This window comes from Hemibagrus wyckioides, linkage group LG09 (genome assembly GCF_019097595.1).
Source record: "Hemibagrus wyckioides isolate EC202008001 linkage group LG09, SWU_Hwy_1.0, whole genome shotgun sequence".
NCBI lineage: Eukaryota > Metazoa > Chordata > Actinopteri > Siluriformes > Bagridae > Hemibagrus > Hemibagrus wyckioides.
The window spans coordinates 16126857-16152896 of record NC_080718.1 but is presented as its reverse complement, the minus strand read 5'-3'; the positions used below and the strand labels follow the sequence as shown (position 1 = coordinate 16152896).

The 26040-nt window shown below is 38.2% G+C and overlaps 1 protein-coding gene across 4 annotated transcripts in view; it reads left to right on the top strand.

Annotated features, from left to right (window-relative positions):
* The window catches only part of col12a1a (collagen, type XII, alpha 1a), a 48601-nt gene that overhangs the window by 18905 nt on the left and 3656 nt on the right, over positions 1 to 26040 (top strand). For 3 of the 4 annotated variants that reach the window (XM_058398716.1, XM_058398720.1, XM_058398717.1), the window contains 46 exons: positions 737 to 886; positions 970 to 1089; positions 1184 to 1348; positions 1570 to 1716; positions 2137 to 2276; positions 3158 to 3287; positions 4283 to 4428; positions 4972 to 5101; positions 5208 to 5344; positions 7360 to 7489; positions 7797 to 7936; positions 8022 to 8154; positions 8352 to 8372; positions 8457 to 8596; positions 9571 to 9700; positions 9812 to 9951; positions 10152 to 10281; positions 11267 to 11409; positions 13573 to 13702; positions 13799 to 13941; positions 14033 to 14162; positions 14558 to 14677; positions 14770 to 14916; positions 15012 to 15128; positions 15233 to 15385; positions 15461 to 15535; positions 15643 to 15782; positions 15906 to 16029; positions 16614 to 16757; positions 16876 to 17040; positions 17155 to 17193; positions 17314 to 17452; positions 18160 to 18302; positions 18614 to 18723; positions 22054 to 22206; positions 22630 to 22707; positions 23204 to 23290; positions 23751 to 23804; positions 24045 to 24140; positions 24436 to 24489; positions 24636 to 24689; positions 24948 to 25001; positions 25257 to 25328; positions 25465 to 25500; positions 25587 to 25653; positions 25753 to 25935. In XM_058398716.1, coding sequence (XP_058254699.1) covers positions 737 to 886; positions 970 to 1089; positions 1184 to 1348; positions 1570 to 1716; positions 2137 to 2276; positions 3158 to 3287; positions 4283 to 4428; positions 4972 to 5101; positions 5208 to 5344; positions 7360 to 7489; positions 7797 to 7936; positions 8022 to 8154; positions 8352 to 8372; positions 8457 to 8596; positions 9571 to 9700; positions 9812 to 9951; positions 10152 to 10281; positions 11267 to 11409; positions 13573 to 13702; positions 13799 to 13941; positions 14033 to 14162; positions 14558 to 14677; positions 14770 to 14916; positions 15012 to 15128; positions 15233 to 15385; positions 15461 to 15535; positions 15643 to 15782; positions 15906 to 16029; positions 16614 to 16757; positions 16876 to 17040; positions 17155 to 17193; positions 17314 to 17452; positions 18160 to 18302; positions 18614 to 18723; positions 22054 to 22206; positions 22630 to 22707; positions 23204 to 23290; positions 23751 to 23804; positions 24045 to 24140; positions 24436 to 24489; positions 24636 to 24689; positions 24948 to 25001; positions 25257 to 25328; positions 25465 to 25500; positions 25587 to 25653; positions 25753 to 25935 — 5379 coding nt within the window. The remainder of the gene's footprint in view (positions 1 to 736; positions 887 to 969; positions 1090 to 1183; positions 1349 to 1569; positions 1717 to 2136; positions 2277 to 3157; positions 3288 to 4282; positions 4429 to 4971; positions 5102 to 5207; positions 5345 to 7359; positions 7490 to 7796; positions 7937 to 8021; positions 8155 to 8351; positions 8373 to 8456; positions 8597 to 9570; positions 9701 to 9811; positions 9952 to 10151; positions 10282 to 11266; positions 11410 to 13572; positions 13703 to 13798; positions 13942 to 14032; positions 14163 to 14557; positions 14678 to 14769; positions 14917 to 15011; positions 15129 to 15232; positions 15386 to 15460; positions 15536 to 15642; positions 15783 to 15905; positions 16030 to 16613; positions 16758 to 16875; positions 17041 to 17154; positions 17194 to 17313; positions 17453 to 18159; positions 18303 to 18613; positions 18724 to 22053; positions 22207 to 22629; positions 22708 to 23203; positions 23291 to 23750; positions 23805 to 24044; positions 24141 to 24435; positions 24490 to 24635; positions 24690 to 24947; positions 25002 to 25256; positions 25329 to 25464; positions 25501 to 25586; positions 25654 to 25752; positions 25936 to 26040) is intronic. The other variant, XM_058398719.1, reaches the window with a different exon arrangement.

The following is a 26040-nucleotide window of genomic DNA, read 5'->3' as shown; positions in this document are numbered from 1 at the left end:
TATATGTGCACTTTTAATGTGTCATGCACTCAGGACTGTTTATACAGAAAGCAGCATGTGTCTTTTGCTTAAGGTGAGAACATCTGTTTTGTTTGATAGCCGTTGATTATTTTCTTTATTTACAGCAGGAAAACTCCGACATAGAATACAGAAAATGTGACGTGTGTAGCATCTGATGAAAGCTGATAAAACACTGTGAAATATTAGTCCCCCTCATCCCCCAGCTACGGCCTTTCTCTGAGATTATGAAAAAAAGTTGTTGCAATGTAGTTTCAGTGTGAGCTTGTTTTGTTTTTGAGCTCCATGCAGCTGTGTTCCTCCTGAGCAGGGAAAGTTTCATGCCAGTGGAACAACATTCAGGTGTCTTTACAGAAGTGGAAATGAGGTGTGGATTGGGGAATGAAAAGTAACTCTTGAAGATCACAGAGTTTCTGCTGCTCATTGTGGAGACTACACAATCCCTTAATGTTAAACTCATAATAAATTGTTAGTTTTATGTCATTGTTAAATAATGTATTGGATGCATTTCTAATGTACAGAAAATGTTAATAAAGATCTATTTTTATTGCTGGTCTGGTTTCTTTTGGTGTCTGAAACCTCTTTCCTCTGGGTGATTTTTCTCCTTCTTTGTCACATTTTCTCTTTCCTAAGCAGCTTCTGAATGCAATTAACATTACAGCAATGTCAGCACCTTTGTATATTTATATCCTAATTTTTCTATCCTCTGCCTGGTTAGATAAAATGTGCAAAACAACTGCCCAGGCTGATATTGTCCTGCTGGTTGATGGCTCCTGGAGTATAGGACGTCTGAATTTCAAGACTATCAGGGCATTCATTAGTCGCATGGTGGGCGTCTTTGACATTGGCCCAGACCGTGTCCAGATTGGTAAGAGTGTCTTTTGTCAAGCTGTAGATTTGGATCTGTACCCAGAGGCAGGTATGGCAGATTGTTTTCATTACTGTACGCAGGTTTGGCCCAGTATAGTGGAGATCCAAAGACTGAGTGGCATTTGAATGCACATAGAACTCGAGATTCACTGCTGGAGGCTGTAGCCAACTTGCCTTACAAAGGAGGAAACACTATGACAGGTTAGTAAGTTAGGTTAATAAGAGATTATGAAAGCTGTATATATGCTTAGGACTAACTATTATTATTATAACCTGTATTTTGCCTTTTTTCCAGGTCTTGCTTTGAATTACATTCTACAGAACAATTTCAAAGCTAACGTGGGTATGCGCCCAAACTCCCGTAAGATCGGGGTCCTCATCACTGATGGCAAATCGCAGGATGACATTATTGCCAACTCTCAAAATTTGCGTGACAGTGGCATTGAGCTCTATGCGATTGGTGAGAAAACCTCTGCCTTTTAAATACAGCTTTAAGATATAATTACTTTTACCATCTTTAATAGATGTTCAAGCAAGGTTTATAACCATCTGTTTTGTCTGATTATAGATTATATATAAATTGAAATAAAAAATTGAAATAAAAAATATATAAATTATATATAAATTGGGTGTTGGTCTAACAAAAAGGAACTTATGTTCTTGATCTGCTTTGTTGTGTAGGTGTGAAGAATGCTGATGAGAATGAGCTGCGCTCCATTGCCTCGGATCCTGATGAAATCCACATGTACAATGTGTTGGATTTCTCCTTTCTGTTGGACATCGTTGACGATCTGACAGATAACCTGTGTTCAAGTGTCAAAGGGCCAGGTAACTTTAAGGACATTTAAATTATGAGCATTGTATATGAAATTAATCAATGTTATGGCACAAGAGTATTCGTTTTAGAAAGATCCATTTTGGTTTAGTGGCCCTTGTCGATAAATAGATTGTTTTGTGTGATGAAATGGGGAAGAACTCTTGATATTCCATCCAGCTGTAGAAACAGTAGAGGGAATAGGGGGAATCTGGGTGATTGTAATACATCCAAATTTCTCATAAGGATAGCTCATAGGCTCTCTCATGCTAGATATATTTGGCTTAAGCCTCATGAGAAACAGATAATAACTTACTTTTTTCTAGCCTCTATCAAAAATGAGTCCAAGCTGTCAGACAAGTAGGGAAAACTTTTCCCTTATTCCATATATAAACAAGTCTCAAATGTCAAGGTGTCATCATTACCCTTTTCAGGAGGACCAGGGGCACCCACTGACTTGGTGACCTCTGATGTGACCTACCACTCATTCCGTGCCACCTGGATTGGCCCTGAGGACTCGGTTGAAAAGTACCGTGTTGAGTATGCACCAGTCTCTGGAGGACAGCCTCTACAGGTAACATATTCATGTTACTGAGATGTTTTTACTATTACTATTTTACTATTAGTGTTTTTACTATTATAGTGTTGAGCACACCTTGTCTTTCCCCGAAAAGAAAGAGTGTTTTCAAAAACATCCTTCACCTCTAAATAGTTTGGCTATTCACAATTGCCACAAGAGAGACAAGCTGAAGTTTTTTGAATCTCACCCTGAGTCACTGACTCTCACTTGAATCACTCAGAGTTTACTCAAAATCAGCTTTAAATGGATTGTAATGAAGCATGACCAAAGCCATTACGCAGACTAGTACACAAGTTTACAAGGGAAAGCTGGGAATTCCCAAATTGTTTTATGTGTGTTGCTTGTTGGCATAGTCCTTAACTCCTCAAATGGGCAAGCTATGTGGGGCAGTGTTTCCACTTCTACTGCCAGATAAAACAAGAGTTTTTATGAAGACCCTTATGTTTTCTTTAATTCATAAATAGTAATTGATTGCAATAACATTAGATTTATGATACTTAATCTCATTATACACATTTATAAATGGCATGTGAATGGCTCAAGGGTTTCCACCTTCCACATTAGAGTTTATGCAGGGAGCATCTGGTCTTTTTCAGAAAAAGGAAAATAGCCTACATATGTCCATATTATTTGGCTCTTGTATATCCAACAGACCACGAGCCCTGGAATCAAAAGTAATACAAATAAAACCTGCAAATCTCGTCATTGATGCCTAATGGTGTTTTGGATTTTGAATTTTCTGGAATATTTTCAACTGATGTTAAATTGCAAGTAGTGGCTTCAAGTGACATTCTTTGTTTTGGACTCGTGTCACATGCTTGTCTGGAGACTTCAGTAAAACTGATTTGTCTTCCTTCTGTGTCCCTCTGTTGTAGTTGTTTGTGGATGGAAATGTGAACACAGTGGTGCTGGAAGGTCTTGAGCCGTTGACCGAATACTCAGTGAATGTTTATGCTGTGGTTGGAGAAGAGAGCAGTGAGCCCCTGATCGGCACAGAAACCACATGTAAGGACCTAACTTTAGTTCTACCACAAATGGCTTTTGAAAACAATTGAGCCAAAGCCTTAGCTAAACTTTTAAAATTCTAAAAATGGATCTATGACAATTTAAATTGCAATTTACTTAACCTTTTGTACTCTGGTGTTTATCCTTGTTGGGCTACTCTCTCAAATTGGAATTATTGTTGAGGCTTTGGCTTAGATTCCCTATTGTTTAGTTAAATGTGAACCACTGTTTGTTGCTATAGCAAATCTGTTGCTTTTCATTCAGATTTTAGTAGTGCTACTTTTACTGTAGAGCCATAACTAATAGACAGTTTAAGCACATAATCCAAATATGGTCTTTTTATTTTTTTAATCTGAAGCCAAAGATTTTGACAATTTCTTTCAGCAGTCTGATCAGTATCACGATAGCATATTTGGAAATATTTGTATGTCAACTGTTTAGAAATTATAATATACTATTTTCCATAAGGGTTTGCTAGAGCAACTTTTTATATTGTTTAGACTAGTAAAATGTTATGAAAAGCTGTGCAGTGGAATGTGGATGTTGCTTTTAAGCTGGTTTTGTGTTATGCTTGATATTTTGAACTTTAACCTAACCTAACCATCATAATTCCCTTCACAGAGCAGTGAATGTCGATATACACAGCATGATGCTGCATGGAACAGCAATGTGTCATTGGTTTATTCATGCATTAAGTGTTTGATTGCTGTTGTGTTCATATACAAGTGTTCAGCCTGTGCAGTAATGTTGCCATATCTGTGTGGTATTAATGCGTGCTTTGTTTGTCCTTCATCATCATTCATTAGCCATCGTGTAAGTATGTAAATCCATCGCCATTCATCTGTCATCCTCTCTGCCATCCATTCACTGTCATCCATGTAACCACCATGCAGTATGTGTGCCTTGGCCCATCTGTGCCGTCTGCAAGCCTCAGGGTTTAGATAGACAGGGACAAAGGATAAAGTAAAAGAGAAAAGGTGTGTTCCCCTCTGTAGTGCCCCTAGATACTAAAAGGAGATTGACCATCTACAAAGTGGGCTCCACCACCATGAACGTGAAATGGGAGAAAGTCGAAGGAGCTACAGGCTACAAATTGCAATATTCTGCTATAAATGCTACTGAACCAACCAGCAAGAGAGAGGTATGATCTGTGCTTCAGACAATCTACCCTACTACAGCACAACAAGACAGAGCTCTTAAATGTGCATCACAGGCTGTGGAATCAGTACTCATTACTAGCTAGTACTGTTTACTAAATCATCACATCAACAGAGCAGATGTGTGTTTTTATCTAGATTGAACAAAGTGAAATCTATGGTTGAGGAAGTATCAGCTTTTAAAGTTAGCGTTTAGGCCTTTACTAATAATACAGTTCCTGATGCTATGTCTAAATACATAAGCTGGACCTACTCACTTCCTTTATACACAGACCAGCTTCAAGACCTTGAATGTGGATGTTTTCCCTGTTTTGAATCAATTCACAAATTAATTATACTTCAATATTTTAATCACAAGCCTGTCTTGGGTTAAATCTGATGTCCTTGGTTAGGGAGAACACTACACATTGTCACCAGTAGTGTGTTTTATTACACCAATTATTCTAACCGATTCTCCTGGATTAATTCCATAGCTACTTTGTAGTAACAAACACTGCTTTCACTGTTGATATGGTTAAATTTCACAGATGCGTGTGAAAGCCAAGATCCAGGATGTCCAGATGAAGAAGCTTCTCGCCAACACAGCGTACAGCATCACACTCCTTGCTCTGAAAGGCGAAACGACCATCTCTACTCTCACTGATCGAGGGGTGACCCGTAGGTGGCGCTAGAGAATGCTAGCTCCAAGCTCCAAGGGATGCTTGGCTTGATTTTGTGATTCTCATTGCTTGTTTGTTTGTGTTTATCTTTTGCCAACTTGCAGTGCCACTGCCTCCACCGGGTGAGCTGACGATAACAGATGTAACTCACAGCAGCATGCTTCTGAACTGGGACGCTGCACCAGGGGTCGTACGCAAATACATAATTATTTATAAACCTGAGGATGGCGAGAGTAAAGAGGTGAGCTTATTGCCCATTACACAGACACTGATATATGATCGGCATACAGAAACATATAAAATATAATCAAAGATGTGTAGCTAACTTCATATGATACAATAGTACTTTATAAGATATAACATTAATGCTAGAGTTAGCAGCAGAACTTCATTTGTATAAAATTGACTGACCAAAGGACCTTATTTGTTCAAATTTGTAAAAACAAAATGTTTCCTATCAAGTACAATAGGAGGAGGAACTGTATTAATTAATACCTAACTATTATAAAAGTGATTTAAGCAGTCTACATAAATAAATATCCCAATCCTAACTGACTGAACAAATATGACTCTCTTATTACCCTTATTATAAAAGTGTATTATTTTGCAAAAGTATGAAATTGTGTAATTAAACCCATTATTTGGTGCTAAGCAGTACGTAGAGAACGTAAAGGCTAATGGTGCTTTCATGTGACTGAATTTTATGTTGTGCTTTCAAAGAAGACACACTTTTTTAAAAAAGTTGATTACCTACAGTTAAACTCTAGTAGTAAAGAGCCTAGATTTTACATTACCTTAAACACTTTGTGGCCATAAGCATGCCATTGCACATAGATTTGCTGCACCAGTGTGTCATCTGGAATGGTAGGCATTTGTTTGTGCAGAACACCATCCAGAATACCAAAAAAGGAGATGCTCACTGATGAATATGAGTCACTTAACTTATTGTCCCATCACATGTGTTATGCAACATGATGGAAGCAGCTGCTGAGAGCCTTGGCTTCTAGGGCTGAAGGCAGGGACATTGCGAGTCAAATGTCTGCCAGAAAATAGAGACAGCAGATGAGGATAGAAGTCTGTGATTTTGTGATTGGCACATAGCAACCTTGTCACACTGAAAACTACCCTGCTTTTTTCATTTTTTAATTTATTGCTGTACTTTTTTTGTCATGCTGCTAGAGAAGCACTCTATATCCTGAGGCATAAATCAGAGCATGGTGCTGCTTCTAATACTGGAATGAAAAGATGAAGTAAACACCCTCTTTCAGGCTGAGGTCCTGCAAAAAGCAACAGAGTCTCTTACCTGATGGATGAAACATAGTTGGATTAAGAGCTCAAGATAAACTGTTTAGCAGGAAGTCCGCCTTTCAAAGCAAATAGGATTCAGCTTTGGATTCATTTAATTAAAATTTTAAAGAAATGATCTGTCCTGGTTTCTCAGCCATTCAGACTTTCAGAAAGCCTTTTGTGTGCATTTATGTCCAGATCCTTCTCAATTATTTAGACTCTCTTTCCAATACTAATGTGTGTATAAAGAAAGAATAAAGATGAGCTGCTTCTGTAGGATTTTCTTAGTTTGGTTTCATTTGAATGCTGAATGCCATGAGCTTATAGCACAGGTCCTGCTTCTAACTGTTGAAATGTAGTGAGGGTACAAATAATTTCCAAAACTTGATATGTACCAAGTAACACCATGAAGACTTTAGAAGACATTACACAACAACAGGACACCCATCCAAAACTGACCAAATGAAAAAGGAAACTAATGAGACAACAATCTCTCATATTCTTCTTCTAGACGGAAGTCTGTTATCAAGGGGACAAAAATTTAAGCATGCCTAAATCACCCCAAACCATGTGGCAAAATGTGTTATGGCTGATGAGACCAATGTAGAACTATTTGGGCATAAGTCTAAAAGATATGTTTGGTATCTGGCTAAGCGATTCACCAAAACAAAGCCATATCCACTGTAGAACATGATGGTGGCTGCATCATGCTATGGGTCTGCCACTCTTCAGCTGGACATGGGACATTGGCCAAGATTGAGGGAATGATGGATAGCTCCAAATATCTACAAAACCCTTCAGGTCTCTTTTGGACAGCTGATGATTAGTTTCACTTTTTACATCAAAACCCTGCAGTTTTAAGCAGGGTGTATGTACTTGTTTTATCCGCAGAAAATCACTCAATTAAAAAAATGTTATTAAAGCATTATTATCCCTAAATTTCTGATTTTAAAATCTCTTAATATTCAGCTCGAGGTGGATGGAGATGTGACAACACTGGGCCTGGATAATCTAAAGTCTCAAACGGAATATGATGTGGCTGTCACACCAGTATATGACTCTGGAACTGGAAACCCAATGCTTAATCAGGCCACCACAGGTGAATGCCTACTAATGTACCCTGGATTTTACTATATTAATGATTAATGCCCTATTAAGATTTCAATTAAAAAGAGTAAATGTAAAAAGTGTGAGGACACAGGAACACAAAGTGTAATACTCAGGTTTTATTTTTGTAAATATAAAAATCTAAAACACATGAATCAGTAGTAAAATGACAGTATTTGCCTTTGGTGCTAATGATTATGGTGAATGATATAAAAGTGATCAAATCCACCTGTATTAAAGCATTTCTTTCCCTTCTTGTATGTGAACTAATTTTTGTTCCTTTGTCCTTAACTTTGTAGATGTTGTACCAGCACCAAAGAATCTGAGATTCTCTGAAGTTACACTAACTAGTTTTAGAGCTCACTGGGAGCATGGAGCCCCCGATGTAGCCCTCTACCGCATCGGCTGGTCAAAGTCAGGAGAGAACATCTTTGCATATGTATGGACTTCAGATGAGACATTGACATTGTGTATGTTGTTGAACATGTGACAAGTCACATTTTACATTTATTGCCTGTCTTTAGGATATCTTGAATGCTGAGGAGACCAATCATCTCTTAGAGAACCTAGAACCAGACACACTATATGATGTTTCGGTTACTGCAATCTACCCTGATGAATCAGAGAGTGAGGACCTCATTGGAAGGCAACGCACATGTAAGAACATTTTTTGGGGGTCAAGCAAATGGACCTTTAATTAATTGCAGAATCATGTATAGCATTATTTTAATTCAATAAATATTAATAATATAATTAAATATAATTAATATTTTATTGAGTACTAATTTCCCATTATTTAAAATTGAACATTAATTTAAAATTTTCCATTCTCCGCTTCTCTCCACCTCTGTTAGTATCCAGGATAGTTACACCTGGTAAGTATTTTGATCTTGCATACAAGACATCAGCAAGACTGTTATTATCATGACATGCTAAAACAAATCTCTATGCTTCCACAGCTCCCAGCGGTCCCCCTCAGAATCTGCAGGTGTTTAACGCTACCACCACATCACTCACAGTGAAATGGGATCATGCCCCTGGCAAAGTCCAGAACTACAGGATCACATATGTGCCTACTGCAGGAGGCAGGTCACAGTCGGTAAATCATTTTTTAAATGATCTTATCACTTATGGCACATGAGAGCATGCATAATGGTTTGCTTACAAGTAACTAAATGGCATTTGTAAAACCAAGCATACACTAATAAAATAAATAACAGTGTATACTACATAGAACAGACATAGTGGCTTTTAATCAGAATGTTCTATACATGGCTTTTCTCATGATCTGTAACACTGTCCAGAATCTGTCATAATGATTTTATCAGCTGTAAAGCTTTGGACGGAATGCAGTGGCCTCACATAGTTTAAAACTGTGGTAGGTAACATTCACAGTAGACAGTTTTGTTATCAAACCTCTTGAAGATTTGGAGTATGATTTAAGTTATACTGAAATGTTAAACTGGCAATTTGTCAGTTGCAGCATTTCAATCACAAGTAAGACAAATGCTTTGCTGGAAATCGATCAGCAAAGAAGCAGAAGCCAACTGACTCTATTATATTGACCCAGTCTGTGGTTTTGAATGCAGCAGATGATCATATGTATGTGTGGGCAGTTGTGAGAATTCCTAAGCTACCAGAAATGCAGAGGAGTAGTTGATAAGCAGATAAGAGAAGCACGTACTGTCCTCTTTCCAAAATTATGTTAGCAGAGGTTGTGATATTTTGTGAAACGTTTCTTACTGTCCATCTCAGGTCCAAAAAAGAGCATTGGCAAATAAATCAGTGTAGTATTATATATTCTTTAAATGTTTAAATAATTCGAGAAGTTTCCTTTAGTGCAGCCTCTTATGCACAGCATATAACTACCATTGCTTATGGAAAGAAGACATTTCTAGACCCATCTGGGGCAAGCTAACTCTCCCAAGGTTGCTTAAAATATTTAAAAACCCCGAATAAATAAACTGAATAAAACCTTCCCACTGAATAGGAGTTTCTAATACATCTCCTGAACAAATGGATGGTTATCCGAGAAGCTGTTTTTTCAGGTGGCTGTCTTGGTTTTCCATACAGACTCAGATTGGTGGGAAGAAGAACACAATTAATCTGCAGAAACTGACTCCTGACACTCCCTACTTCATCACTGTGACAGCTGTGTATCCTTCCAAAGAGGAGAAAGACATATCTGGTGAAGGAAAGACATGTAAGTGACTATTTATTAACGATTAATGACTATATATCTGCGTTCAGTAGTAAATGGTAATGTGTAAAATATAACATAACAGGAAAACTTTTGGAATCTTGGTTTTCTTAGTGGCCCTTGGAGGAGTGCGACATCTTCAAGTCATTGATCCCACCACCAGCTCTCTGAATGTATTGTGGGAGCCAGCTGAGGGTGTTGTGCGCCAATACAGGATCTTCTATAATGCTGTGCCAGGCGGACCAGAGGACATGGTATATACTCACAGTGCCTCTCTTATTGCATATGTAAAGTCTAACATTTTTTTGATCAAAAAACTGTCATACCTTCTCAGTTTTACCATCATGAATGTCTTGAAAGTGCAATCATGAAAGCGTGATTAGAAAGTACAAATAGCAAAAAAGGCCATTTCTGAACCTTTCGATGTTCTTTTTTTCCCTTTTGTTTTGCTCAGGTCCAAGTCTCTGGAAGCACTTTTAGCACTGTCTTGAAGAATCTGCAATCAGACACTGTGTATGCTGTCACTGTAGTTCCAGTATATGCAGCTGGCGAGGGCAAACGTCTGACCGAAAATGGAAAGACATGTGAGTGTTTAAAGCTTTTCCAGCTTTACTTTCTGAGAAACAGAGTCAATTAGCATGTTAGCCTTTCTTTATTCCAATATGATTGTTCTGGTTATGTAACCCCTAAAGCTTCACTGAATAGATCACTGCTAAAGAACTTTTCATGTGTTGGCCCTCTATTGTATGAGTCTTAGAATGGGATGTAATGAATCCCAGTTTATGGTCTGTAATAGCTTGTAGTGACTGTGCAGGCCTTCAGACAATCCATGAGTAATCTGCTTCACTAAATGGAAATCCCAGGGAGATGCAAACACAAAAAAAAACCTGCTGTCTACAACCTGACGGATGGATCTCATTCTTTTAATGTTCCCTGCTCTTTTCCACTTATTCATTTGTTGGGCTTTTGTTTTGGTGCTTGTCTTCAGTCTTTATGTAACATGAACAGTGTTGTTGTAGTTACAGTTTCAGTAGCGTGGAATTATTTAGTTAGTGCAAAGAATTTACTTATGGAGTCTTTAATAAAAGTCTCATCAGCTAAACCATTCAACACAGAAACGAAACCTGAGATCCCCAAATGCTTTTGGGTTAATGAGTATTATTCATCATTTCACAACAATAGGGAATTGTGTTTATTATTCGAACTAATCCTTTTGCTGTGTTTCTAAGTGCACTGCTGTCATTGCCAGACTTCAGCACGGTCTTCTTTAATGTGGTAGACTACTGAATTACACAAATTCTGTGGGCATCTGTTTTACGTTACATGTTAGCAAATGTGTTCATACCACTTTTAAATGCTGTTTTCTCTTTTTGGACCTTTTTGTTCAAGCTTTTATGCTTTGCTATGCACTTTTACTGAGATAGAGCTTTAATGGCATTATTTATTATTATATAATTTTTAATAATGACAGCTGAAACAAGGTTTCCTAATAACTTATACATGAAGATTTTTTTTCCTTCCTCCTTAATTTTTCCCCATCCTTCTTGTGTATTTATATATTTTCCATAGTGGTACGCTCACCTGCCAGGAATATCAAGGTTTACAACCCCACTACAAACACGCTGAATGTGCGCTGGGAGCCTGCTTCAGGTGATGTCCAGCAGTATAGGGTAGTCTACTCTCCTCTGACAGGAACACGTCCCTCTGAGTCGGTGAGTCAGAATATACCACATATGTGGTTTTACAGTAAATGAATTGAATGTAGAAATCTCTCTTTGCATGTTTTCTCACTTAAGACAGCTGCAGAGGCCATGCTGTTGCATTTTCACATGAACTTGACAGAAGACAGAAGGGAATCTATAAACCCTTGGAAAGATAATGTCTTATTTAACACACAAATATTAACTACAGAATGTATTTATATAGGGGAATAAAATCTTTTACCCAAGAGATCAAACAGGAAATTATTATGAAAAACTATTTTTTCCCCATTATTTACCCAGTTTTCCATTGATATTGCATAATATTTGACTAAACCTGACACATTAAGTTTTTAGAAAATGTTCGCAGTTCTCATTGTTGCAATAATTTTACAGTAAATTCACCATCTATTACCATTTTAACAGAAACATTGACAACATAAGGTCCTTTGTTAAAAAATTTATATGGTTAATCATAATGTCAATGAGACAATGTTTTAGTGAATGGTTACCAGATTAAACAGAGGCATGAGATCTTTGGTTTTCCATGAGACTGAGGGAAACCAAATTATCCAAATGAAATTTGTGAACTATTGTACATTGTCATAATTGTTATAATTTACATTACATCAAAAGTAAGAACAAGAGTCAAAGCTGCACCAGTTAACAGCTTGTCAGCTTAGCCAAATGAATGCTGATGAAAATGTTATTTTTAATTTGGATGATGTTTTCCACTTGATGTTTTGTCTGATGATGTAAGATTAATTCATGTCCCTACTGGGTGCAGTCAGTGTGCAAGATATTTCATGAAGTATAAAGATCAGTTCATAAATTCATCTGAAAGCATTAAAACTACAAACCCATCTCCATAACCATTAAATGGGTGCTTGGATGGCTAGACTATATATAATAGATGGCTTTTTGTCTAGAGAAAAATGTTGTAGCAAAAGTATAGATTTTTTTTTTGGAAACCAAATAAATTTAAAGTTACAGTCCAGATATGCATTTGCACTGTAGTATCACTAGTGATACATACAGTAGTTACAGTAATATAACTTTTATACCACAAGTTCTTTGGCATTACTCCGGATTTCCAGCATATGGCCATTTTAGATCTCTCGGGAGCATTCCAGTACAAACCACATCTTTCAAATGTAAAGGTTCCAGCTGGATGGGAAATTTAAATTGGCTTCAATTGGTATCTGGTGTTGGTCCTAACTAGCTTCATGTGGAAACTGCGAAAGTCCAACTGAAACCAGCTGAAATGAACACAAAACAATTTTAAAAGGCAAGGTAAAGGCAAGTTGCTTTACTCTAACATAGCATATTGGATTTTACTTTGGATAATAAAATTCTGCTTTTACTTACAGGTTTAACAAAACTGTGCCACATTGAAAAGACCACATGTTATGTGCATGAAGTGTGTGTTTAACCAATTGTTTTTAGCAATGCACAGGATGTTTCACAATTGAGTTTGGGCAGGGAAATTGCCTCCAATCCGGAGTATCTGTAAGTGGCCGTGAAGCTGTGTGGATATGAAAATGATGGCTTCGTTAGAAACCGCTGTTGCTTGCTGTGAAACTCCAATGTGGTTTATGTTAACTTTTTTTTTTTTGCCTCTTTAACAACGCTGCCCTTGTTGTGTTCATATCCATGTTTTTGTATCGTTTTTCACTTTGCAATGGTTATGTAAGAGAAAACATATTAGGTGCCAGACAGATGTCAGTACAAAAAACAGTTATTGCAGTCAACACAAACAGATTTCAGTCAGCACGAACAGATCTCAGTCAACACGAACAGATCTCAGTCAACATGAACAGATTTCGGTCAACACGAACAGATTTCAGTCAACACGAGCAGATTTTGTCGGCAGATCCTTAAATGAATACTGTACCTCTGAACTGATTCTGCTGTTAAATGGGTTTGGGGGTGATAACTAACACACTGAGGTAGTTTAGTAAAATGTTTAGTTCACTAAGGCAAAGTTTGCTGTGTTCTGGCAAGTTTGAGATGCATTCCCTTTGATGCTTGTTGTCATCATCTTGGCAATTTTTTTGGTTAAACTGTTACTATGGATAATAATTTGTGTTTATTCTTAGCATATAAATTTATAGAGTTGCAGGTAAAGATGCTACTCTTTCACCCATCTATAAGCCGAAGTGTTTTTCCTTGTAGGTCTTTGTTCCAGGGAATACCCATACTACCTTGTTGGAGCAGCTCTTGCCAGACACTGAGTACTCAGTTGGTGTAGTTGCAGTCTATGCTGATGGAGAGGGCTCTGCAGTGGAAGACAACGGCAAAACATGTTAGTCCTTGTCTTGATCTGCTTATTCAGGGACCTGAACAACGTCTATCCACAGATTGTTGAATTATAATTTTTTTTGCTGGATTCTTGTTGTAGTGCCACGAAGTGCTCCCAGGAACATGCGTGTCTATGACCCCACTACAAGCACTCTGAGTGTGAGCTGGGAGCATGCAGCAGGACCAGTGCAACAGTACCGCATCACCTATGCACCAACCACTGGGGACCCCATCGAGGAGTTTGTAAGTCCGAATATATAGTCTGTAACAAGCTGGCACGTGAACTTCCTTTTTCCCCTTTAGTTAACATTCTTGTATGTTATTTTAATTACAGACAAGTGTTCCTGGCAACAGAAACAATGTCATCTTGCAGAATCTCCAGCCAAACACACCTTATAGCATCAACGTGATGGCTGTTTACCAGGATGGTCCTGGAGGAGATCTTTCTGGAGATGGACACACTTGTAATTACTTGGAAACATATACATACACACACACACACACACATTAACATGTACATTTATGCCAAAACATACAGTAAACATATATATTAAATATGCCTTGAAAAAATAAATACAAGACCTCAAAGCTTTCATTATGGGATAAACACAGTAAATCTTTACCCACAGACTGAAATAAAGAAAAAATTAAATACAAATGTTTATAACAGCTGTCTGCCAGATATTTAGCAATATGGTCTCTTCTCCTTCATTTGTAGTACATAGTCTTGACATCTGAACTGAGAACAAAGAGGCTGAATGCCAGAAGCAGGAGCAGCAAGAATCTCAATTCCCTTTCCTTCTTTTAAATTGTTCACAGTTTGGTTTTTCAGTCTAGTTCTTTTGTGTCTTACCCATAGTGGGACTTTTGGAGCCACGTAACCTGCGTGTGTCAGATGAATGGTACACTCGTTTCCGTGTTTCATGGGACCCGGCACCTGCCAAGGTTAACGGCTACAAGATCACCTACACTCCAGAGGGTGCGCAAGTTCTTTGTCCACTTTTGCTGTCAGTGATAACATTTTCCTGTTAATAATAAACTTAAGAATGTTTCTGTTTTTGTAAATTAAAGGTACTGATAGGACTCAAGAGACGTTCGTTGGAGATGTGACCACACAAATCCTTCACAACCTCGAGCCAGGCACTACTTATGATGTCAAGGTCTTTGCGCAGTACGATGCTGGCATGAGCGGCCCTCTTGTCGGCCAGGGCACGACCTGTATGTGTACTTTATAGCACATAAATATGACTTTGAAATGATGAAAATTGCAATATTCCTACTTACTGCCTTTCAAATTTTCCCTGCCCTTCTAGTGTACCTGAATGTCACTGACCTTACAACATACAATGTGGGTTATGATTCTTTCTGCCTAAGATGGTCTCCACATCGAGCTGCTACCTCTTACAGATTAAAAATCAACCCCTTTGACCGTGAGTTCTACATATTAGAAATGTGTCAAAGCTTTGTCAAGTTTTACATTTTTGTTTTTTTTGTTTCCACTTGAAATAACTCTCTTTTGCATCTTTCCCTTCAGCCTCTAACCGTGGGGCTCAGGAGGTCACCATTACAGCTGCGCAGAATCAATACTGTTTTGATGGCCTGAGCCCGGATGCATTGTACAACGCCACCATATACACTCAGACACCCAATCTGGAGGGACCTGGAGTCAGTACTAAAGAGCGCACTCGTAAGTAGCTTTGAGTAGACATTTAACCATGCTCATGTATATCAGCTTTATTAACTTTTTTTTGTTTGTTTTTAGTTGTAAAGCCCACCGTCGCCCCAACACTGCCACCAACTCCTCCTCCACCTCCTACTATCCCTGCTGCCCAGGAGGGTGAGAATGATACCCTGTTTGAATGTTGATTTTCCTTGGTGAGCTTATTGTACATAATGTCTGCTTTTTTCTTTTTCTAATACACTGCATATTTTTACACAATTCAGTGTGCAAAGGAGCTAAAGCTGATCTGGTGTTCCTCATTGATGGCTCTTGGAGTATTGGAGATGAGAGCTTTAGTAAAGTGCTCCAGTTTGTGTTCAGCATGATTGGAGCATTTGATGTCGTCAGCCATGAAGGCATGCAGGTAACCAAGCTGACAGCAACTTCAGAATTTACAGTGTGTGCATAGAACTCTTTCATGCAGACTTGGTTTTTAAGTGCTGTCCAAGCTCGCGCTGGAAAATTGACATTTTCTCTCCGAAAACAGGTGTCCTTTGTGCAGTACAGTGATGATGCCAGGACAGAATTCAAGTTGAACACCTACCATGACAAGGGAATGGCTCTGTCTGCAGTGCAGATGGTCAGCTACAGAGGGGGAAACACCAAAACAGGTTACTGTCTGCTCTTACCATAAATACACAAAATAACATTTATTTTTTCAGCAGAAGCTTTTATCTAAAACAAATTAAAAAATTATAGAGGACTCAGTCCAAGTGTAGAGTTAAGGTTTTACTCAATGGCCTAAGGACTTGCAGTCCAGGAATTTGAACCTGCAATGTTCCAATAAATATAGGTGCTCAAACAAAGATGAAGTCCAATTAACATATATTTTTATTTTAGAAATGAACAAGAATTTTGAAACTATATATGTTATTGGAATGATTGAGCATTTTTGGCAAATGCCCTTGTTAGGCACAAACTAAAGCACACTTTCATTCAGTTTTCCATTAAGTTACATTGAAAGACAAAATGTAAAATTAAATTTGTGCTTTTTAATCATTGCCTGGTGCTGTTGGGTTTAGGGTTCAGCCAGAAACTTTCATTTGTCACATCACTCCAACAAGAAAAGAATGTGATGGGTTCCCATGCAGTTTTCCTAATTTATTCTTTATACTCTTCACATACCGATGCAGTCGTTCTCAGTGCTATGTCTTATGACACTGTTTATAGGAGCACTGTGCTGTGTTTGTTTCAGGCGCTGCTCTGAAGCATGTGGGAGAGAAAGTCTTCACCTCAGACAGTGGTATGAGGAGGAATGTTCCAAAGGTTCTGGTGGTTGTGACTGATGGCCGCTCTCAGGACGATGTGAAGAAGAGCGCTGCCAAACTGCAACAATCCGGTAAGTGCGCAGATGTGTTACCAACACTGTACAACCAGACAGTAGCAATGTATTTTTAGAACAGTGTAAGGAAGGTTTAAGTAAAAGAGATTCTGAAGGTAATGCTTTCTCCCTGTAGGATTCAGCGTGTTCGTCGTGGGTGTCGCAGATGTGGACATGACGGAACTGAGGAATATCGGAAGCAAGCCGAGCGAGAGACATGTCTTTGTGGTTGATGATTATGATGCATTCGCAAAGATACAAGACAACCTCATTACATTCATTTGTGAAACAGCGACATCAAGTATGACACTTTTGGGGTTTTTTTTGTTGTTTTTTTTTAGATGTTTTTATATTAATTTAGTTTCTTATTAGAATGACCTGACAAGGGTGTTTTGGGTATTTTCTCTTTTTATAGCATGTCCTTTGATTTATCTGGATGGATTCACATCACCAGGTGCAAATTTGTCATTATTTTTATACTAATAATTATGAAGATTCGTATACTACTACTGATCACCAAGGCACTTTTGTTGAGTACGTGTTTATTATTTGTTTTTAACCTGCTATTGTTCAGGCTTCAGAATGCTTGAGGCCTTCAACATCACTGATCGAACCTTCGCTGCCATGAATGGAGTGTCAATGGAACCAGGCACTTTCAACAGTTACATGTCCTACCGCATTCATAAGGATGCATTCATCAACCAACCCACAAAGTATGAGCTCTGTGTACTGAGTGCATGTTGCTTCTCTTGCATGATTAAATGGTTTTAATCAACTTTAAACAACTTTGTTTTTGCCGTTTATGATTTCTTTGGTACACGTTTTCAATATGCCAAGCAGGTTTTGTAGCATAAGGTGGAGACAAGAAAATACTGTATGTATATGAAATCTTCACAAACTCAATCATACTATATATATATATATATATATATATATATATATATATATATATATATATATATATATCATAAGTGCAATCTAGAAACCCAAAGGAAGTAAGTTTTACTGAGTCTACTAAAAACCTTTAGGCATTTGCAAAGCTGCTCCAGGTTCCTTTATGTGAATTAAATGCACATAATTGGTGTTGTGTGGGTAGACAGAGGATAGAGGATAATTGGGAAAATACTTTCAACATGCTGCGTGTTGTTTAAGGATAGAAGCTTTTTTTCCCCCATTTCTTGTTTGGAAGATAGTATGGGACATATTTTCTATTTCCACACTCACTATAGCAAGAGATGGGACTTTACATAGTCTGTTTTCTTTTAATCATCAGCTGAAATTGTGCACTCCATAAAATGATATGCTCACAGGTTTAACAGTTACAATTTGACAACAGAGCATCATGAAGCTTTTGGTCTTCATCTTAAATGTTTTCTTGAGGTTTGCCAGTCATATAGATGCCATGTTCTTGCCTTTCAAGGGAACTCCATCCAGATGGACTGCCTCCATCATACACCCTCATACTTCTCTTCCGGTTGCTCCCGGATACCTCCAAGGATGCATTCGACTTGTGGCAGATTTCAGATAGCAGTAACAACCCTGAAGTTGGTCTTACACTTAACCGTATGTGCCACTCTCTTTATTCATTATATTGCTGATGTTGATGGCTGGATAAGACTCCCTACAAAAGAAGTTTGATTTTGTTAAATAACAGTAACAGTTTGCACCTTTACAGAGGAGATTCAGCTGAATAGTTTATAGTTGGATTGATTCCTCTCAGTAAAAAAAATTGGCTTTTCAAACTGAGTGCATGAACATTTCTATTATGGGCTGGCATGCTTACAAAGCGAGTCTTTAATAAATCTTTTGAATTATGTCTGTCTGGGCATCTAGAGCACGGCAATTTCTCCAAGCTCTTTCTTTTCTGTTTTCAGCTTCCAGCAGAGTCATCACATTCTACAACAAGGATACCAGAGGCGAGCTCCAGAAAGTTACCTTTGATAATGAAAAAGTTAAGAGGATCTTTCATGGAAGCTTCCACAAGGTAGGAGCTATTTTATATAAGATTATTTGACAATGTTAAGAAATTATTGACTATCAGAACAGCATTATGTGAGCATTAATAAAATCAGTGATAAAATAAAATGAAAATGTAGTAACTACTGTGTCATTATGTATTCCATACAGTGTAATGTTTGGGAAAATAGCATATTGCACTTTAATTAGGTCTGTGATGTTATTCACGATTTAAAGGTATATTAACATTTAATGTAATTCTGCTTAAACCTTGCATGGTGTAATACAGACTCACTGAACACTTTATTAGGAACATTATACTAATATTGTGTAGGCCCTCCATTTGCTCTAAAAACAGCCACAATTCTTTGTGGCATAGATTCCACAAGATGTTGAATAATTCCTTTGAGATTCTGGTCCAATCTCCCATTCTACCACATCCCAAAGGTGTTCTGCTGGATTCAGATCTTATGAAACCAGTTTGAGATGACTTTTGCTTTGTGACATTGTGCATAATTGTGCTGGAAGTAGCCATTAGAAGGGATGCACATGCACAGGCTGTGGTATTCAATTGATGATTGGTATTAACAGACTAAGTTGTGCTCCCCACACTATTACACCACCTCCATCAGCCTGGACTCTAAACACAAGGCAGGTTGGCACCATGGATTTATGGGTCCAAGGATAGGACCAAATTCTGACCTTATGTGTGCCTCTGTAGACCAAAGCAGAAATTGAGATTCATCAGATCAGGCTACTTTTTTCAAACTATCTAGGTTTGTTGAGCCTGTGCCCACTGTAGCCTCAGCTTTCTGTTCATAGTTAAGTGGAAACCCAGTGTGGTCTGCTGCTATTGTAGCTCATTCACCTCAAGGAATCTAATGTGCACCACATTTTGTTGCAAAGTCAGTAGAGTTGTGTGTGAAATCCAAGATCAGCAGCAGTTATAGCAATACTGAAACCAGCCTGTCTGGCACCAACACTCATGCCATTTCCCCATTCTTATGGTTTATCTGAACCTGCTGGCCCATATCAGCATGATTTTATGCATTGCACTGATGCCATGTGATTGGCTGCTGAGAATGGCTTGAATTACTGGGTGTACATGTGTCTCCAGTAATGATTTTTGACTCTGTATGATTGTGTATTCCTGGATTTTGGAAGGGGCATTTACTTAGAGATATCATCTTGTGAAATCCATGTATTACAGCAAATCTTGTGAGATGTCTGTTTTTAGACATCCAACATGGTTATAAAGACTGTAGATTGGTTAAATTGTACGAAAGCCTCCTGGTTGTGGCAAATGCACAGTACATCTGTAAAACGAATGAAATACTTGTTACATTTACAGTCCTACAGGTAACAGAGAAATATCCTGTTGGAGCTGATTCTTGTAATGTTATAGCACTTTGTTCACATTCATGAGCTGTACCATGTCTGCCAAAGCTAGTAAATTGTATAGGGTGTGATGTATAAATTACACACAGGATATGTCAGGCTATTTTATGGCAGTGTACTGTAGTACTTAACAGTGTAACTGAGGTGGGTGTATGGGTAAACCTCCTGGTGATGATATTTGCAAGTTGTTCTTATTCTCATGACCTTCTTCTCCTCTGAAATCTTTAGGGTCTCGCTTGTTCTTAAGCCAGCAGGCTTTACTACAGGAGTGTAGTTTTTGGCTAAAGCCAAACCAATGCTGGGTTGACATTTTCCACAGGACTAGAACACTTCGCTGCTCAGATATTGGTCTCTGTTGCTGCTGGTTTTCACATGAATTGTAAAGGTTGGCTTTACTATTCTGTTTGCTTTCCCAGCAGAATCTTACAATTGCTTCATTATTATCTTCGGTGAGATTCCAATTTTCCATTCATAGAGCTGGATTTTACAAACTGGTCCAGCATTCACATCCTTTTTAAAATGAGCAGAAAGACAGAGAGACATCAAAAAAGCTTTAAAAGGCCTCCTTCTGATTAACCAAGTCCAGTACCACAAGTGAGGAACATTTCTCTTCTATTCTGTTCATTGCCCTTTTATAAATCCCTCTGCTTATATTAACTTGGCAGTGGGTTTAATGACTCATGAAACCACCTACACAAACACAGGAAGTACAAGCTTCTTGTTAAACTCCTTGTTAAGGTGGAATTGATTTAATGATAGGTGGTCAATACAAGGTGTTCTGTTTCACTTTGAATGAAAGTTAGAAGATGGAGGGAAAAAGCAGACAGCCAAACCAGGGATCATGAAATGGAGGCAGATAGGACTTATGGAGTAGTGACAGGGGAGTTAGAATGAAAGAGAACAGCAGAAAGTCAAAACGAAGCCACATGCCATGTTGAAGCAGATGCCCACAGTAGCAGGGAAGAGGTGGGGGAGGAAATATTGCTATATAGTGTAAAGTAGGACTAAGAGCATTATCACAGAGTCTATGGTTAACTTTTAAACAGCAGTTACATCTATTTAAAGAGCTTTGTCGGACAGATTAAAAAGCTTTCTTTCTATGCAGGAAATAATTCTAAACAAATATATACATATATTAAGTATACTTACATTTATATTGAATAATGATGACTGTATCCAAACCCCAACCTCAGACCATTCCCCTTAGTGGGCATTCGAATAGTGGGTTTGCTTTCCAAAGATGATGACTGTAATGTAACATGTGTTGCCAAGATCTATGATCTAACTTTGTGGCTTAGTGTTGTTAGATGCAAAGTAAGAATTTAATCTGGTTTTACGCTTGCCAGCCTTTTTAACTGAAAAATGTGATGGTGCAAGAAAGGGTATGTTTGATGGCCAGCCACAGAATGAAAAAGGGGCAAAATATTAGTATGTGGTTCTGCTGTGCTTGACAGTAAATGTTTAAAGAAAAAAAACCTTAAGGACACCTCAAGAGTATGGGGGGAAAAAAAACATCTGGAAACTTAGAGTGCATGGGAACTCTCACATATTGTACATACAACAGGAAAACAGCAGCTGTTAAACCTTTTAAATTTATAACTAATGCTGAGGACAGCATTTCCCCTTTTCCCTTTTTTTTAACACTTGTGCAGTGGATTTATATCAGAGAATAACATATAATTAACATGAGTATATTTTAAAGGAGAAAATACAGTTGGAAATACAGTTGTCAGGAGGATTTTATTAACATCACCACAGTAGCAGGATTTCTAATAATACAGTAACATGAGTTCAACAAGTTCTTTAGAAGAAGGTCAAGGCAGTGCTTTCACATTCTGACTGATCTGTAAGGGTGGCATTAAAAAATAAAACTGACCATCGGTCTGTTTTGTGTCTATAAAGGAATATTCTAAATTTGCAAAAATAGCGATTTGCTAAATTGCTCAATCATACTTTGCAGCTTCACGTCACTATTTCACCAAAAAGCGTCAAGCTGAATATTGACTGCCAAGAGATTGAAGAGAAACCAATAAAAGAGGCTGGCAACATCTCCAAAGATGGCTATGAAGTTCTTGGTAAAATGGCTGGTGGTACGAGGAGACAATCAGCATCTGTGAGTACAAGATTTACAGTACTTAATACGGCTTTGTGCAAAAACATTTTGATGGTAAAACCACGTCTTGTTTTTTTTTTTCCTGTAAACAATAATACAATAACAGAATTACATGAAAGTTAGAATATGGTAGTATTATTCTTTCTGTTTAAATCCTTGCATGTGGAATGGTTAAGAACATAATAAAACACAGTCAGACTCTCAGGACTATTACTTGCTATTGCTATTTTTATAGTAAGGCTAAGCAAGATCTTACAAATGGAGCAGTTTATACTGATGGCTGGTTTGCTCCATTCTCATTTCTGCCCTTTTCCAACACACTGTGGGTGATGTGCATGTGGGCATGTTTTTTCATTCCTAAATCCTGAAACTCAATGGAAGCCATCTGTAACATCCGTTCCTGTTTTTTTTTCTCTCTTGTAGTTCCAGCTCCAGATGTTTGATATTGTCTGCAGCTTGGGATGGACAAGTCGAGACAAATGCTGTGACCTGCCAGCAACAGTAAGAGGATACTTCATATTGAATGTCCATGAAGAGGATTGCTCATTGCTCTGTCTCACATATATTTGCATTTTCCACTACCAGTAGGTCATATATTTCAGGTTCAATCAGCAAGCCTGCATCAGACAGCAGAATCAAAAGATTTATTTTTATGTCTTACAAATGTAGCTGCAGTTTTGTAGATGTAATTGTCTAAAAAAAATTACATTTTTTTTCATTAAAAAATGAAATTAACAAATGCTACAGTACCAAAACCTCACCATTCCAACATTTGATATAAATATTTTCTTTCCTGCTTTATGGAAAGTGTTTTCCTTTTCCCCCCACTTACCCCTGATGCCCTGGCCAATGGATTCATGCATTATATTGTGCTGGAACTGTCCTCAGGAGTTGAATATGTGAATTTATTGTTTCTATATGAAGTCATTATGTAAATATGCTCAGAAAGTCCTTGAAACCTCACTAAGTGCATTTATCATTCCTTCTTTTTTTACAGAGAGATGAAGCAAAATGTCCAGCCCTTCCCCACTCCTGCACTTGTGCTCAGGATAGCATAGGGCCTCCAGGACCCGCTGGCCCTTCGGTAAACTCATTATATTCATGTTTCATTCTCCAGTCCTGGAAGTCATTGTGCTACCTCTGCAAATTTCACCTTTGATGCTGAAGGCAGAGAACTATAGCATTTCAGGAATGCCCATAATGTAATTGCGTCTCTGCTTTTTGCATTAAATCCTGAGGTATAAAACAAGGGACTCCTCTTTTTGTCTTATTGTGCTTGGACACAAGTCAAGGTGTTGGTGATATTCATAAGCGTCTATCACAGCGTGGGTTAGCAGTTGGTGACTTACAGATGTATCAGGAGGGGTTCTTGGAGTCAAGCCTGCAAAAAAATAAAAATAAACCCAGCAAACCTACAGCGCACTGACTTTGAGTTTGCAAACTGGGCAGCATATTAATCCCAAAAATGCATCTTGACAATATGGTTTAGAGCTCAAATCCTCTGCTGTTTAATTCATGACCCTGCCTGTTTTCTTTTTTCCCAGGGAAGTCCTGGTACAAAAGGTCCACGTGGTGATAGAGGAGACTCTGGTCCCTCGGTAAACACATTTTCTTGTTGGTTTTGTTTAACCATTTTCCTGGTCCTGAACCAAATAGCACTGAAAGCAATCACTTTCCACTAAGTTAATCCATTAACAAACTCAATCCTCCCTAATTTGTGTAGGCTGTGTAGGACTATTAAACACTACCATCTGTGCCAAGTTGGTTATCTCACACTGTGGGGGACAATAAAAAACATCTGATTAATATGGTGACTCAATACTATGTTCTTTATCCAGGGTCCAATGGGCCCACGTGGAGAAATGGGCCCCCCAGGATCAATGGGACCACCAGGTCCACAAGGCCCTAGTGGAATATCTCTTCCTGGAGAACCAGTAAGTTATACACACAATGCTGATGTTTGTTCAGTCTGTCCTTATTCAGTTTCCCCTAATTTCATAAATTCTTCAGTGATCTGTTTGACAGTTTTCTGGGGTGAGGTGATTGAAAGTATGACACTGTAGCTGTAATGTGTTAACCTGATGCATATCTAAAACTACAGACCTATTTATTTGAACAAAGGTATCACTTATTTGTTCTTTCACCTGTCTTCCATTAGAACTGAGAGGTTTGTAATTGAATGGAGCAAACTTATTGTTCCAGAGTTAAAGCACTGCTTTTTCATAACAGGGACGGCCAGGACCAAAAGGAGATTCAGGTGACCCTGGGGTACCTGGCCTGAGAGTAAGTGTTTCTGTTTTGCCCATTTGATATTTTTTGTTCAATGTACTCTTAGAAAAAAAGGATCTTTTTACCAACCTTAAGAGGTTTTTATTTAGATTCTGCCTATGGAGTCATTTTTTAATATTTTTTTTTTCATCTTTTTCTAGGGCTCTGCTGGTGCTCCAGGTCCTATCGGTCCTGTGGGGCCAACTGGAGCAAGGGTAAGACAGTCTTTTAATACAGTCTTTTAATCTGAAGGCCCATTTGCTGCTCAATACACAAATTCTTTTTGTGTGCTTTGTTTTAGATTACATTTCCAGCGTAGGTTATGCTATGTCTGCTCTCACTAAACTTGGACTGCTATCTTGGGCTTTTCTCTGTGACATGTTTAAACAATCCTTCTGATTGGATTATCTTTTTCCTGAGGTGTTACCATGCTCATTTTGCACAGTTTGTGATGGTCTATGGTTTATGCACAGGGACAACCAGGACCTGAGGGCCCATCTGGACCTAGAGGCCCACCAGGACAAATGGTGTGTACTATTGACAGTTTGTTTTTGTTTTGTTTTGCTTTGTTTTTTGTTTTTAGAATTTACATTGTGTTCTCACTTCTTCCTTTTCAAGCTCTGCATTGGTTAAACTTATTTTACATTTGTACATACCAAGCAGAAGTAGGAATTAAATATTTGCACATTGTATTTTGTATAGATCTTCTTTGCTGTATGGTCGGTGATTCAGTAATTATTAATGTATAATCATGAATATTAATAGATTTGTGGTCCTTTTAGGGAAGCCCTGGAAACCCTGGAATGCCAGGGTCACCTGGTAAACCAGGGAATGCTGGAGAGCCAGGAATTCCAGTATGTATAGATTTTGATCAAATGTATATAATGAGATTAATTCATCATCCTTTTGATTCAAGCAAAAGAGCAAAACTAGTCTTTAGCTAATATTATTGTGCACCTCATTCACTGTTGTATATCATATCAATTACAGGGACCTGCTGGAATTAAAGGAGAAAAGGGTGAAAGGGTAGGTGTCATTAATATAAACAGAAAACAGATGTTTGAGGGCAATGAGGGCATTTCTATTTATTTTTCTTGGCTTCTGTTCTGCAGGGAGATGCTACTTCCCAAAACATGATGAGATCCATTGCAAGACAAGTCTGTGAGCAGCTAGTTAACAGTAAGTCTAACTCTGTTCCTTTGAACAATTTAACTGATGAAACAGCAACATTGTGTAGGAACTTTTCACCATAATTGAGGATGCTTAATCTGCCCCTAGGACAAATGAGCAGAATTGACATGATGTTCAACCAGATCCCTAGTGGATATCGCAACAACAATCCTGGTCCTCCTGGGCCTGCAGGCCCTCCTGGAACACCGGGACCTCGTGGAGAGCCAGGTCAAACTGGACGCAATGGTTTCCCTGGAAGCCCAGGATTACCAGGGCCTCAAGGTGAAAGAGGTATTTAAAATGTTCAAATACAACATTTATAATCATTTATTATCATGCTCTATTCTATAATGATATTATCTATGTATGTATTTTTTCTGTGTGCTGAAAGTTGTG